The sequence below is a fragment of the Gossypium hirsutum genome, chromosome A07 (genome assembly GCF_007990345.1).
Source record: "Gossypium hirsutum isolate 1008001.06 chromosome A07, Gossypium_hirsutum_v2.1, whole genome shotgun sequence".
NCBI lineage: Eukaryota > Viridiplantae > Streptophyta > Magnoliopsida > Malvales > Malvaceae > Gossypium > Gossypium hirsutum.
In genome coordinates, this window is record NC_053430.1 from 4,703,304 (window position 1) to 4,719,898 (window position 16,595).

The 16,595-nt window shown below is 29.5% G+C and overlaps 1 protein-coding gene across 1 annotated transcript; it reads right to left on the reverse strand.

The window, feature by feature from the left end:
* Positions 1-10,886: 10,886 nt before the first annotated feature.
* On the reverse strand, positions 10,887-15,540 carry LOC107933139 (protein LURP-one-related 5). Its single transcript, XM_016865291.2, has 2 exons — positions 15,021-15,540; positions 10,887-11,363 (listed from the first exon to the last, which is right to left on the reverse strand). The coding sequence occupies exons 1-2, from the start codon at positions 15,252-15,254 to the stop codon at positions 10,938-10,940; spliced, it is 660 nt and encodes a 219-aa protein (XP_016720780.1). The 5' UTR covers positions 15,255-15,540; the 3' UTR covers positions 10,887-10,937.
* Between the last annotated feature and the right edge of the window lie 1,055 nt (positions 15,541-16,595).

Here is a 16,595-nt window from a genome sequence, read left to right on the forward strand (position 1 = left end):
TTGTCTGAAGGAAAACAGTAGAAGCTATTCATGTTGCAATCTACTTCCATTATATGTAGGTTCTTAAAATATATAGGCATGAAGTCCACTCATCAATCACACAGCTTAACATATAATTCTACAAACACCAAATTGATGTCCTCTCTTCCAAAGAATCCTTCTATAAGTTAAAATGCTAACCAGGATTAAACCCAGGAACCATATTATTCCCAACTGCTTTTAACTACAGATGAATCACACCACAACGATACACATTGGACCCTTAGCTCCCATCCACTCACATAGTCCCTGAATCTGAGGTGGTCCAGTCCCCTTCCCACAAACTTCATTTCTTACAACACTCAGTTGCCTCTTGCCATCTTGATCCACAAACCAAGTGATTCAGTAAAGAAGACATAATTACATCATTGAAGTTTGTTCTCACGTGGCACCGACCATGACAGGCAACAAACTGCAGTAGGAAATTGGGCTCGACCAACCAAAAAGAAACTGTCCTATCAGCAAGAAATATATTATGCAGACATGCCAAAACGAACCTCAGCCATTGTCCTCTGTTAACTTGGGTTTATATCTTACTCTACTTCATAGTTACAAACTCCATTTGGTTCACTTCACTCTCTATTAACTCAGGTCTATATCTTACTCTACCTCATAGTTACAAATGGCTGATTAATTTTACAGTGAAGAACTTCTTTCATTTAGTACAAGTAAAAACCTACAGATCTAAAATTCTTATTTATTAAAAGGCTTTTAAGTGGTTATATGTGTCACGACAATTAAATCATCCAACTATTAGATATCAATCATGCTCAGATTTTATTTACAACTCACTATCTGTTGCATCTCAACCATGCAAGTCATGGTCAGCATTTAAATTTTACAATCACTACTAAGAAGGGATTTAGTAATATGATCAAGAGACCATTAAGTTTGAATGACAAACTACACCGCAAAACTATCCTCTCCAAACTTGGTACTTTTCTTCAATTATTAGTGTTAGGACCGACCCGATTAAACAACAAGTAAAAAAAAATAACGGAATAAATTGAGAAATTAAACACACAAATTTAACGTGGAAAAATCCTTCCAAAGAGGATAAAAAACCATGGGTAAAATAAAAAACTCTCAAAACGTAAATATCTAATAGGTGTATTTTCTAAGGTTGTAAAAAAACCTATTTATAGGCTAAATTAGTAGGTCAAATAAATTAGGCTAATAAATGTTAAATATATTGTACTAATGAATACTAAATCTTCTAAAAAGAAAATATATTTTGTTTAACTTGACTTGCAAGCAATCTTTTAGAATACGAGTCACACAACTCTAACAATCTCCACCTTGACACGAATTCTTACAATGTCATCTTTGCCAAAACCTGCCACAGACCTATCTTGAACTATGCAGGGAATTAACTAAGTCGAATTTGTGCTTAGAAGTTGGAAGACTTCTAGCCTTCGACTTGTGCACTACCAAATCAAAACTAACTTGGGTTTGATTTTCATGAACACAGTGTCTTAACTTTTCAAAACCTGCATCCAAAAGAGAGTATCTTCAACGAAACGATCATATATTTTTCTCTCCTATGACCAAGTTGTCTTAGCTGCAAATGAATTGACTTCGACTCCGTAACAGATGAGGGATGTCCAATTTCACGGGTCACTTTAGAACCTTCTAGAATATAAAGACTGTCGATTCTTTTACCTTTTAACAAAACAAGAGCTCCACGAGATACTTTAATTCGTTTGACTCGATATTGATTCTGCATCCTTTCAAGTCTAAAATACTCAAGGAGATGAGTTTCTTTCGTAAATTAGATACATAACTGACATCTGAGAGTGCCTTAATCGTCCCATTGTGTATCCTAATTTTAATAGTACCAATACAAATTACCTTACTAGATGAATCGTTTCTCATGCGCACAACTCCACCTTCAAGCAAATTGTATATGGAAAACCATTCTCTATTGGGACACATGTGGAAAGAACATCTTGAATCTAGAATCCACTCGGGCGTGAGCTTGGAGTTATCGCTCGTTGACACTAACAAGAAATCATCATCGCATTCATCGGCCAAATTAACACCAGTTACATCTTCCTCGCTACTCTCAGCAGTTTTTTATTTCGTAATTTATAACAATCTGCTTTGACGTGATCTAACTTTTTACAATAGCGACACATTTTGTCTCGTTTCTTTGATGCTACCAAAACGGAAGCTTGCCTATCTGCCTTGCTATCCAAACTAAACTCATTGTCGAGTTTGTCTCTACTCAACAAATGACCCTTCACATCTTCGAACAAGAGTTTGTCTCTGCTATAAATCAGGGCCTCCCTGAAAGACTTATATGAAGGGGGTAAAGAGCACAATAATTGTAACACCCCTTTATAAATATCCAACCTTCCCTACAATTTTAAAACCGAGACCAATCCAAACCAACCAATTCATTTTAACCAATTTGATACCAAATCATACTTCTGTTATAATTATACCATTTAGCATATTCATCACCCTTTACTTTAATACATATTCATTTATATAATCATCAAACTATATACATGTCATATAAATTAAAAAGGAAATTTACAAAAGCTACCGGAGACAATTTGGATAGTGTGATCCTCGGTGTTGATCCGATCCTCCATATATTTTCACGTCAATTTACAAGAGACATTGAATACACTCAAGTAAGCTTATAGAAGCTTAGTAAGTTTATAGGCATAAACCATAAATCTTGCCAAACATTCATACATTTATACAATATACACAATTATTAAGTTCACCTGTCAACCACAATCATTGGTGAGTTCCATTGTATAAACTCACTACCACTTATCTATTTACTTTAATTCTTTTGGGCTCATTGGTCACTTATCATTCTTAATCAAATTAGGGAATGGTTGCGGAAAATTGAGTACTTCACTTCCACTTTGCCATAGTATAACTATGGTCTTGCGTATGATCACTTATCACTTTCCGAAGCCATAGTCCTGCCACGATCTTACATGGATCACATTTATCACTTGTCACTTGTCACTGATCAAATAAGTGTAGCTGAGGCTACCACTTATCACTTGTCACTTGTCACTGATCAGATAAGTATAGCTGAGGCTACGACTTATCACTTGTCACTGATCAGAAGTACTCAAATCCGACGTTCCGCTCAATTTGATCATTTATTCGGTTTTAACATTGTTATTTTATTCTTAATTCATCAATAAATATATCTCATCATACATTATATAATTCATAAAATTAGCATTTAATCATTAAATTTCAACCATATGAACTTACTTAGGTCGATTTGTAAAATTTGTGAAAGTTCAGGGACTAATCAACTACTTTTTCTTTTCCTCGACTTGCTTCGGGTTCTCGATCTATCATTGTAAAATCATTCACTTATTAGTATTGACTTCACCTTTACACTATTTCACATCCTTAATGTTTATAACCCACTTATAAGTAGCATTATCTATAATTTCACTATTTACTTATGTATATTCAATGCTGTCCATCCATGTCATAGTCACTAAGTTATTTTTATCTTGAGTTACAAAACTCCAAATTATGATCCGCTAATTTTTCCTGAAACTAGACTCACATATCTTCTTACCATAAAATTTTCAAAATTTTTGGTTTAGCCAATAAGTACAGTTTATTCTTTAAAGTTACTCATATTCTGCTGTCTGACAGTTCCGACCCTTCTTCACTAAAAATTAATGATCTCCTCGTACGGAATTCAGATTATGTTTCCGTTTGTTTTGCTTAAAAATAGACTCATTCAGGATTTTAAACATATAAATTTAAGCCCCTAATTATTTTTATCCAATTGTTTATGATTTTCCAAAGCCAGAACAAGGGAACCCGAAATCATTCTGACTTTGTCTCATAAAATTTATTATATCTCATGATTTACAATTCCATTGCTTACACGTTTCTTTTATAAGAAACGATACTCAATAAGATTTAATTTTATATTTTATTCATCCTCTAATTTTATTTCTACAATTTTTTGTGATTTTTCGAAGTTATACTACTGCTGCTATCCAAAACTGTTTTAGTGCAAAATATTGATTTCTATTTTGCCCTAAATTTCACAATTCATACAATTCAGTCCTTATTCAATTAACCTCTCAATTAAGCTAATTGTTCTCAATTAATACTTTACCTAGATATTATAAGTTATTTCAAAACTATTGAAATTCAGAATTTCCACATAAAACCCTAACTTCAAACTCTTTTACAAGTAGGTCCCAAACATTCACTTTCTATTCAATTCTTTCAATAAAATCAGCATATAAACAATTTAAAGCTCTAATTACATGATAAATCATCATATACTTCCAGTACATATTCATAGAAACTTTCAATTTCTTTCATAGAATCAAAAACTAATGAATTCAACAAGTGGACCTAGTTGTAAAAGTCACAAAAACACAACAATTTCAAGAAATAATCAAGAATTGAACTTACTTGCAGTAAAAATATGAAAAACCAGCTTAAGGAAACCCTTATATGGTGTTTTTTCTGATGAGAATGCAGAAAAATAAAGAGAAATCTAGATAATTCCACTTTAGTCCTAGCTTTATTAAGTAAATTTTGCAATATTCCAATTTTTCCCTTAATTCTCCTTATTTTCTTGCTGATTTCATGCCCTTGCCGCCCAGCCCAAATAACCTTGGGTCTATTTTCTATTTAAACCCTCTTTCTTTTATCATTTAAGCTATTTAATCATTTTCCATAATTTTTCATTTGTTACAATTTAGTCCTTTTTGTTCAATTAACTATAGGAACTTTAAAATTTCTTGACGAAACTTTAATACTAACTTATTAACACTTCAAAAATATTTAAAAAAATATTTATGGCTCGGTTTAAAATTTTTGAGGTCTCGATACCTCGTTTTCGATTCTAATTATTTTAATATTTTTTCTAGTACACTATTTACTATTTCAAAAATTTTCCTAACTTCACATTTAACTTATACTCACTAAATTAATAATATTTTCTATTCATTTTTCGAATTTAGTGATCTCGAATCACTGTTCTGACACCACTGAAAATTCAGGTCATTACAATAATAGCATAACCTGATTTTCATCGTCAATATGAACCTCAACGTTCTTTAAATCATTTAAAATAGTAATGAATTAACTGATGTGATCTCTAATAAACTCACATTCATTCATGCGAAACGTAAATATACGTTGTTTCAACACTAAACGGTTAACTAGAGACTTAATCGCATAAAGAGTTTCTAACTTTTTCTACAAGGCAGATAAGGTCTTCTCCATCAATACCTCCTGCAATATCGTATTCGCGAGGCACAACTGGATTGCCGACAAGGCCTTTTCATCAAGCTCTTCTCATCCTGTTTGATTTAGATTCTCAGGCTTTTTCCCGGTAACAACCTTTTTCAAGCCGGTTTGAACTAGATTTGTCATCATCCTAACTTGCCACGGATTGAAATTTGTCTCACCATTGAATTTCTCAATTTTAAACATTGTTATTGCTATCTCTAAAAATGTTGATCTATAAAAATTGAACTAGCTCTTATACCACTTGGTGTGGATCAACTCGATTAAGCAACAAGTAAAAAAAAATAGCGGAATAAATTGAGAAATTGAATACACAAATTTAACGTAGAAAAATCCCTCCAAAGAGGATAAAAAACCATAGGCAAAGATAATTTTGCTATAATGGCAAAAAAATGAAGAGTACAAGAGATGGAGATAAAAAACTAAACTCCGAAAACCCGAAAACAAAAAACCCTCAAAACGTAAACACACAATTCTCTAAATGTGTTATGAATTCTAATCTCTAATTAGTGTGTTTTCTACTGTTGTAAAAGAACCTATTTATAGGCTAAATTAGTAGGTCAAATAAATTATGCTAATAAATACTAAATATATTATACTAATAAATACTAAATCTTCTAGAAAGAAAACATATTTTATTTAACTTGACTTACAAGTAATCTCTTAGAATTTGGGTCATACGACTCTAACAATTAGACAGGGGCCTGGCTGCCAGCAAAATTGTTCTTCCGAATTGCCTCTAGATGTTGACATATGCTTTCTCATTGTAGCCTCCAAGTTTCAATCTTCGCTTTCTATGAACCCTTTTCCTGAAATTGATTTAAAATGGTCATTAACAGTCCTCACTGGGAAGAAAACTAGACTCTTTACTCTTTTGTTGAAAAACCTCAGTAAGTTCACCCTTAACTAGAGAGTCGCTTGGACCAATATCTTCAGCTTCACAAACTGAATTCTTTTGTACTTATGCATAAGGGTCAAAAAATAGACCCAGCCGCAAGGACAGATCATATTCCGTCCCAAACGACATTTCATGTTTGTTCCTAATATCTTGCTTTCTGATTCCCTCACCACCAACATCAAATCAGAAGAGGAAAAGAGATTCTGCAAAGAACCCGCTTTAGCTGGCTCTGTAATTGATGTACCGATAGGTCCCCCAACATTTATCTTATCGGACACTATATTTTCCCAAACTGGAGAACCTGTTTGCCACTCTGCATTTTGATAGTGAATTCCATAGTAAAGGGGATAGACTTGAACCAATTTTGGCAGTGTTAGGTTCAATCCTCATCAATTGGTAATGATGAGCAGTTTGTGAAACCGAAACGTTTGTATTCACATGGGTAGCGACTCTTGCAAATTGGCAGCCACACTCAGCTGCCTTCATATATAATTCAATTTTATATCAATAAAATTAGCACAACTTTTTTTACCACAATTTTTCATAATAAAATTAAAGTTAAATTATAATTATTTTTAACAAATAATTGTAAATTAAATTATAATTAAAATTAAAATTATCACAATTTTTCCTATAATAACATTAAAATTAAATTATAATTATTTTTAATAAGTAATTGTAAATTAAATTATCTTGCTGTAATTGAGCTCTTAAACTTATAGCTTTCCCATCAGCAGAAGAAGAAATGCTAAAACTTTGGCATCCCCGAAGGTTTGCTGAGAAAGATCTACTTCATATGTATGTATGTATGTATGTATGTATGTATGTATGTATGTATGTATGTATGTATGTATGTATGTAATCTAGCTTTCAACCTTGTTTATAATGCCAAGTATATGCTAAAATACCTGCACCACAATTGTTTTCTTTTTCATGTGGTTATCCTTACTTGATAGATGTTGATCAAGTGAATCATTACAGACATACTCATAAGCAAGTAGCCTATGAGTTCCTTCTGGACAGTCACCTAACAACATGACTAAGTTCTTGTGTCTGACTCTAATGAGTTCATCTATTTCTCACTTGAATTTCAATGGTTCTTGAAAGAATATGTTGTTTTTTGCTGGTTTAATCACAACGTTCTGCTTGTTTTCTAGTCCTTGGTACTCGTTAAGTTGCTTTACGGAAATAATGTTTAAATACCAAATTGTGAAAATGATATGTACTTGGGGGGACTAATTTATGTATTAACCCAATACTAAACAGGTTTATCAGAAATAGTTTTACATGTTGGGAAAAGTTCAATGCTGAAAAGGTCATCTTCTTCAGGGTTCCCTGGTATCATATCATCATAAGTTAAACAAAATTTTGTTCTTGGTCCTCTCAATAACTTGATGCCATTGTTTTTCTTCATCCTTGATATCCCACATGGAAGCTTTTCCAGAAAGATTTTCTTGTTTTTCTTCATCTTCCTGTTTCAGAAAAGATCCTTTTGAATCAAATTTATTTTGCATTTCTGTAAATATTGCAGGCTAATGCAAGGTCACCTGTCTAGAATTACCCATGTTGCCTTCATATTTTGTGCGGATTGCATAGCCACAACTGCTGGTGATGCTCCTGAAGTTACTTCTATCCTAAACTCAACCTGAGTTTACTAATGGAGAACTCTCATTAGCTGATTATTATATATATATAGTGGCTTGAAAAATTGACTAACCTTTTGTGCTTTGCAAAGCTTTGAAATCTCCAAAATTTCAGCATTATTCTCAAACTCCTCCTTCCTTGTTTCCCTATCAACAATTGTGTGATTTGCTGCAAACTTTGAACTGAAACCCATTTTCTTCCTATATCCCACTTCAAAAACAAACAAATTTAATTTGCAAAAATTCAATCAAACAAATTTGTAAATAATTCCATAATGATGAAATCTTACCAAGCTTCCTTGTTCCTTTGAGAGATACAACAGGTGTAGGATGATTGACCTGATGAAGGACACCAAGGAGGAGAAGCAAATCTCCAGGCTTAAGAATTAAGGCATGAAGTGCCCATTTAATGGCACTTGAACATACTTGTTTAGATGCATCCTGGATTACCATTACTCTTTGATCTTCCATTGCACCCAGAATCTAAAACTGGGTAATCTGTTTTTCAGGCTATCTGTTTCAGTTCTACTTATATTTTTCCCAATAATTTCCTGGAAAGAATGTTTGATTTTTTTCATTGAAAGATTCCAAAACTGAAATCAAGAAAAAGATTCTATTGGCTGTTTTGGTGTAAAACATGATTGGTTGGAATGTTTTTTGTGTTGTAAAAATTATAAAAACTACAAAGACGAGTATCCTTAAAACTGTCATTATCTTTGTTTGTAGAATAAGACACCAGGAAAGTTCTGAGGTAAAACTGGTTTTAAATTATGGTCAAGAGTTGCAAATTTTACTAATATAATTTTTCTTCTTTTACTAATCTTATTATATATTATATATTCTGATTATATATATTATTTTTAATATAATCCTTAGAATTATTCATAACCCCTCTTCAACCCATAAATATAAGAATAATGCATTTAAACGTATTAAGCCCACGTCCTCTTGTATTGATAATAATGCCAATTATGTTGACACTCGATTATTGAAATTTTCTTTTAAAAGAAAACACAAAGTTGTGGCACAACTATTCCAATTAAACTTTTTTTTTAAGTTATTTCAATCAAACTATTAATATCAGAATATACCACACTCATGATGTTGATAAAAGAATTATATAATAAATATATTTATTAAAAATTAAAGAAATTTTGGTTGAAATGATAAAGATATTAATAATTAGAGGAGGATCCACTCATACGGATGTAAAATTAAATTAAATTTTCAAACTTTTATATATTTTTGTACATTAATATTTTAATGATACATTCATTAAATTTTTCAATATAATTATAATTTTCATGCATGTAATTTTCTAAACCGTTTCAATACTTTCATATCAATCTAAAATATTGTACATATTAATATTTATTGAACGATTAGAAAACTTTTACATAAAATAAATAGTTAAATTTTAATTTACATCAAATTTGACATGATCTATCTGAATGGAATATAAAATATGACGGTTAAAAACTTAACAACCCGGTGATTTAAAAAAAAACTTTTGAATAATTCAATGACTTAATTGAAAATTTTCGAATAGTTCAGTGGCCATTTTGTAACTTTTTGAAGCTGAGTGACCAAAATATAAGCTTACTTAATAATTGTGTGACATTGACTGTAGTTTACCAAATTAGTCACTAAACTATGGATTAGTTTTCGTTTTGATCACTAACTAAAAAAAGTTACAATTTAATCATTAATCTATTCAAAAGTTTTCGTTTAAATTATTGGACAATTAATTTTTTAAATAAACTTTTGAATGAACAAAATCTATTTTGGATAAACTTGAATCAAAATATAGAACACTATATCAAAATATCATTTTAGTAAATTTTATCCTCGATCATTTCAAAATTAAACTAAAGTGTTATTATAGAGATTTTAAATATATAAAAATGAACTTATCACTTGTGGTTGTCGAGGTGTTGTAATCATACCATTAAAATTACCTTGATTTCAATAAGGCACAAAAAATTTGTACGTGTTTACAAACACCTTGAACTCAACACTTATGGGTGTCAAGATATCCATCCAAATAAAGCATATTCGGAAAAATAGTTTTCCTAAAAACATAGTTTAATAAATAATACTAAATTATGGCACACTCACAATGTGAGTGAAAACATTCATATGACAAAATATACAAATTTAATATGATTTTGGTTGAAATGGCGAAAAGTATGTGTTCTTGTGTTTAATTCTCATGATTCTTATTGTGTGTGTTTTTTCTCCGAAATTTATCAAATTATAAAAAAACATAAATGCCCTCAAAACAATATTTATTACTTTGTAAAATAAAAGGGCTTTAAGGAATTTTCTATTTGAGTCGAGACTCTGTTGGTGGGTGACACCAACTAAATCAACTCCTCAATATATAACTAAAATTTCTATCATATGCGTATACGTGTGAAAATCATGTATTTAGAATAAATATGTGTGGTTAAAAATAACATATAATAAATAATGAAATATAGGTTTGAAACTAATTAATAATAACACATTAAATGTGTACGATATTAAAATAAAAAATAGATTAAATTGTTAGTAAAACGAAGTCTAAACACAAAAATGTATCAGATTAAAGATACTAAATAAATACAATTATTTAATATGGTATTTTCATCAATCTTAAGTTGGTGTTTTGTTAATTTGTGACACTAACTTAATCAACAACATTATTATTAATATATACAATTGATGGATATATATGTACGTGTTAAAATAAAGCTTTGGTTGAGTAGTAAATTTAAAATTTTACTAACCTAGTTGGTATGGGTTCAAATGTCGTTTTATGCATAATTTTATTGTTTTTTTTAAATAAAAAGATAAATTAACCTCAAATAATGTAACTTATTTTAATTACGCAATTGTATTTTCATAATTTTCTAAGCTGAATTAATACTCAGTTGACTTGTGACATCAATTCAATCAAATACTTAAATAATACTACACTCAATACTTGATATAAAATTAGAAAAGCTTGAAAGAATGTAGTAAAAGGTTTTACCCAAAATAAAATTCTAATATTTGACTTAATCAGATTAAATTTTATTTTAAAAAAGTAGTAAAAAAGCGGGTTAAGAGGAAGAATCCAGTGCAACATGAGTAGGATCCTCTTTGGTATCATCGTCATCAATTTCAGCATCATCAAACATTTGATCAAGAATGAGGACTAAGGCCATTGCAAATGCACTGTCAAACCCTGGCCTAAGACACAACAAAAACACATCTTTGCCCAGCATCACATGAGTGGAGGGGTCCACTTTTCTTTTGATCTCAGCCATTGGTTCCTTTGATGAGCTCTCTAAAGAAGTGTTGTAGATTGTACAGCAACGATGGGGATAGGAGCCATCTATATGGTACTCCTGGCTTGGATCACCGTATACGTCCACTACAACATTTGACCGTCCGATGATGGATGATCGATGGACACAGAAAATTGGGCTTTCATTTTTTGTTTTTTCGCCCAATAATCCTTCCCACCTTTGATGGAGACTTGGCTTCTGTTTTTTAACAATCATTTAAAACAGTAATTATCTATAATTCAAAATATATGGGGCAAAATCACCAAATTAAGTGAAACTCCTCCTAGTAATATTTTAGGCTTAAAAAATTAAATTTTGTTAGAAGAATTAAGTAAATTTAAAATATAAATCGAATATGGTCTATAAGGTTCCGATTTATTCCGTTTTAATTTATTTTTATATATTACATATTTTATTGTTGAGTAAACTACACTCGATGTCAATTAAAAAAAAGGAGTTTTTCCTATTTTGATTATTCTAAATTTTTATTTTCAATTTAGTCACTCTAAAAAAGTTGTTAAAAATTCTGTTAATTTACACAGATTGTTGACATAACATATTTACCAATTGAATAAAGACACATCACACTTTTTAAAGCCTAGGGACCTTTATATAATTAATCCAAAAACACTTTTTTATTTTCCGTTCTCGTCTCCCTGTACCTAATAAATGGAGCTGGCTTACATCCCTGAAGAAACAAATTCAATTAACACCCAGGATTTATCAACAGTATAACTCAACACCATTATTCAAAAACTAATGAATAAAATCAAAATCAAAGGAAAAGAAAAAGGCAACATCTCTGGGCTTAATAAAAATCCCATATTTTTTAGTATTATATTTAGCGATTAAGAAAGAAAAACCTGCCATTAGCCTGACATAGGTTCAACATTTGGCTTCGTTGTGTTAATTTGTGAACAGAAAGTAAAAATGGTGTGACTAATCTTTTATGTTTGTTTGATCCTTGACTCTGGCAAGTACATAGTTTTCAAGGTAATGCTCCAGTTACACAAATGAAAAGAACGCAATTATGTTTACTTACCCTCCTGTTGTAAATTCCTTAGCTTTCTAATTGAACATCTCCTCTTTTTTTTATCTTGTGCTATGGGAATTTTCTTTTCCCTTCATCTGTTCGGTTTCAGTTTGATTTTGATTTTGTTCATTAGTTGATCTGCGTTGCGACTGAAACCAAACATTGATAAAAACACTTTTTTCTTTATTGTGTTCATTTTTGGATAATGGTGTTGAGTTGGAGTTTTTATGCTGTTGATATATTCTGGGTTTTAATTGAATTTGTTTGTTCAGGGATGTAAGCCAGCTCCATTTCTGAGGTACAGGGAGAAAAGAAAGGGGAAAAAAAAAAGAAAGTGTTTTTGGATTAATTGTATAAAGGTCCCTAGACTTTCGTCAAAAGTAAAAAAAAGAAAATCATGTACCAGTCATTCAATTGATTAATATACCATATCAACAATCCATCAATGGATTAACGAAATTTTTAACAACGACGACTAATTCAGAATATTATCTTAATTAAAGTGATTAAATTAAAAAAATAAATTAGAGTAACTAAAATAAGATAAACCTTTTTTAGAGTGACCTAGGTATAATTTATACTTTATTTTATATATTATATAATTTATAGCATATAAATATTATATATATAATATATAACATATTAACTAATATATTAAGCCGTCCATGATTAAATTTTTTTAAAATTACAATATATAGACAAATTTAAAATAAACTTGAATTAACTATTTAAAATTATAGACATATTTAAACAAAATTTAAAACTTATATTTTAAGTACAACCAACTTGAATAAGCATAAATTATATAGTAATATCATAACTCTAACCAAGTCCATTAACCCTTCTAAATTGAACTTATTAAAATAAACCTAATTTTTGTAAGTATAGTTTATTAAAGAAATATGGAAATAATTAAAATCTACCTGATAATATAGTTTTTTTTTCTTACTTTGTTATGGATAAAAAGTATTAACATATATTTATATATAAAGGTGTCTATTATTGAATTAGGTCAAGTCTATGTCTGATACTAATATTCTATTAACTTACTTAAAACTAACACAAATCAAAATATAATATTAAAATTTTACCCAAATCAATTTATATTTATAAATGATTAATCTAAATTCATTTAGACTGTTTGTATTATTAATTTTTAAAAAATAAAATTCTTGTTTGTTGATATTTACTAATTATATATATCTTTTCCTATCATTTTATTTTATTTTATTGTTTTTTAAACTTAAACAATTTAATATATTTGAATCCCAAGTTATTGGTCAAGTGTTCATCTATCCTAAAAATAATTTGGGTTTGAATCATCATTGTACAAAAAGAATAACTTAATATATATTTAAATATTATACTTAACTTTTCTTATCATATAGTTTATATCATATATAAAAATAAATAAATAATATAATGAATTTTAAAACTGAGTCTAACCCTTATTTTAAATGAGTCTAATTTTTTTTTGCTTAAACTCATGTTTTTTTAAGATTTAGTATTTTTTTTTAACTCTAAAAGTTTAGAGGAATTTTGTACTTAAACAGATAATCCACCACCTCAAAAGTTCTAATATTATATTGAAGAATTCCACCCATGATTTCATCCTTGATAAAAGATTAAGAATTAAATCACTGTTTAGAGTTTGAACTTGACAATTACTCCCATATTAGGATCTTTTTTTTGGTCCAAATTAGTTTTAAACTTTGTAATAGTTCTCACATTTATACATAAATTATATAATATAAATTTAAACTTCCTAGTGAAGCAGACACTCTAATTAAAAAAATAGATAAATATTAAATTTATACATAAATTTTGATTTAATATGCAATATGATACATGAACTTTTATTTAGTGTAATTATACACATTAAACTTTTATTTTCGTTTATATGTATATATAAAACTTTGATTTTGATTTAATTTTACAAATTTAAATAATTAAAATACATATATTTATTTTCATATTAGATAAATATAATTGTTTATGTATGTAATGTCCAATATAATATGGTGCTAATTTGATAAAGCTATTAGTGATTTTTGAAAATTGAATCAAATTAAAATTTCATATATATAATCACAAAAAACCAAAGTTCATGTATGACATTACACGTTAGATCAAATTTGATATATACTTTCAATATTTATCCCTTAAAAAATCAAAATTTATCTTTTTTTAATTCCTTTTCAAACCCTAAAATCTTAACCAATTAAACCTTTTTTTCTTTTAAAAAAACTAAAACATTCCACCTCTAAATTCACTCAAACCAGCAACTTAATAATGTAATATAATTTTAAGATTAGCATGTAGTTTGCTACTAAACGTATTCAAAACTACTTAATTGTTGGTATATAAATTTTGATACCTAAATTTATATTCTATCAGCTAAGTTAGTATTTCTGCATTAACATTGTTAATTTGTATTGACGTACTATTAATGGTCAATCTTATAATAATATATGATAACTTCTCAATATGATATGTGGTGAACATAAATTAAAAACTTAAAAATTTTTTAAAAATATAAATTAATTTTAAAAAGTACAAATTTTTAGAAAAATTCATAAATTAACTAAATATTTTTAGATAAATTCAAATGACAAATTACTTAATAATATTAAGAAATTTGGTAAATAAGAACTACAGGATATAAATTCAAGTATCAATTTAGTAAAATAAAGTTTCTACGTTCTAGTAACTTTTGGAAACGTCTTAACCCTATAATTTATTTTTGTTTGAAAGGTTGGTTATCCAGAGAAGGGGTTTGCTAGATGGAAATAGTTAAGCACGGAAAGAATGAAGAGACAGACCTTGCGAATGAGGGTGAGAAGGCAGTTGCCAGTGGCGTCCATGAGAACCAGCTCGTCTTTTGGTAGTGGATGGCCATGGGGGCCGTAGTAAGAATCGAACCTCAACACCAGCTCCCCTTTTGGGTTGTATACCACAAACCCATCTCCTCGATAAAACACTGAAGTCTTATGCACGGTTAGCTGCGTTTCTTCTTCGAAACAGAATTTCTCATCCACCATCACCATTCTTCCCATCCTGAAATTTGTGGAGGAAAGCAAAGCAGGTAGAAGAAGTAGGTTTATAAGTTTTGTCGCATAGATAAAGAGATTTCATTTCACGTTGCTTTGTGGAATATGGTTTGTGGGGTCTATCAACCACTACTTCACATCCCAACTCAACCACTGATTCACTTCCATCGTAAACAAATCAGGTATTCCTTCAACTTACCATCAAAATCAACATCAGTGAGCAGCCTCATTATGAGAGATGGGCCTTATGGGCAGGGAAAGTCGATGGCAGCTACACTCAATAATTTGATGATACCCACTCCTACTTGCAACCATTCCTGCTTTAAGACTTAAATAATTTACAGTGATGGTTTTGTCATCTATCATAACCTTATATTTTACCTTGAATCAACGGCACAATCCAAGTGTTGAAACCCAAATCCACAACTTGGAAACCTAATTGGAGTTGGAAGCATAATGCTAAAATAGCAGCTCACTACATGTACAAAATCATAACTCCCCCAAACCTAAGCAATATAAAGCCACCACTAAACCTCAAGGATGCAATCCCCATGTTCCTTGCCAAATAAATGTTTTCTTGCTATACGAAATCTTAATTTTGGCAAAAAAAAAAAACAAACACATGTATGCAAGAAAAAACAAGAAATGAATAAAAAGAAAGAAATTACGACTTCATGCGCATAAATGCTTCATTTAACTCTAAAGGGACAATGGAAATTACATTTATTTATTTCCTGAAGATTTCCCTTTAATGAATATTTCAGTGCATAAAATGATAAATGACTATCTTCAAGTAAAAAAATTATTTATTAATGTTATTTTTGAGCTTGATAAACTTAATCAAGAATGCCCTCCACATTTAGGGCAAAGACGAGGTATTCAATTTAATTCTGGTAAGGATAAACAAATTTCAATCTTTATCTTCATATCGAATTGAAAAGGAAAGGAAAATGGAAGGAAAGAAAAAAAGCTAAAATGGAAAAAAAATTACATAAAAATCCATAATTTTAAAAGTTATTTTTATGTCAACTATTCCTATAAAAAATATGATCTGTAAAATTAAAAACCGCATCTCCCTTTGAAAATGTAAGACCATTACATCTAATATTATTACTTGCATAAAAATTTTAATTCAAGTTTTGATTATCCTTAATTTCATATAGGCTTTAAAAAAAAGTGGTTGAAATTAATAATTAACATTGCCTCTCTCAAACATAACATAAGAAAGTTATTAAATATGTGTAAACATGTTTGTTTGTAAATTGAATATATATATTTGGAAAGGAAAATAGATGGTGTAACTTCATTCATAGTTTAAGCTTTTAAAAAGGGATGTATAATCACATT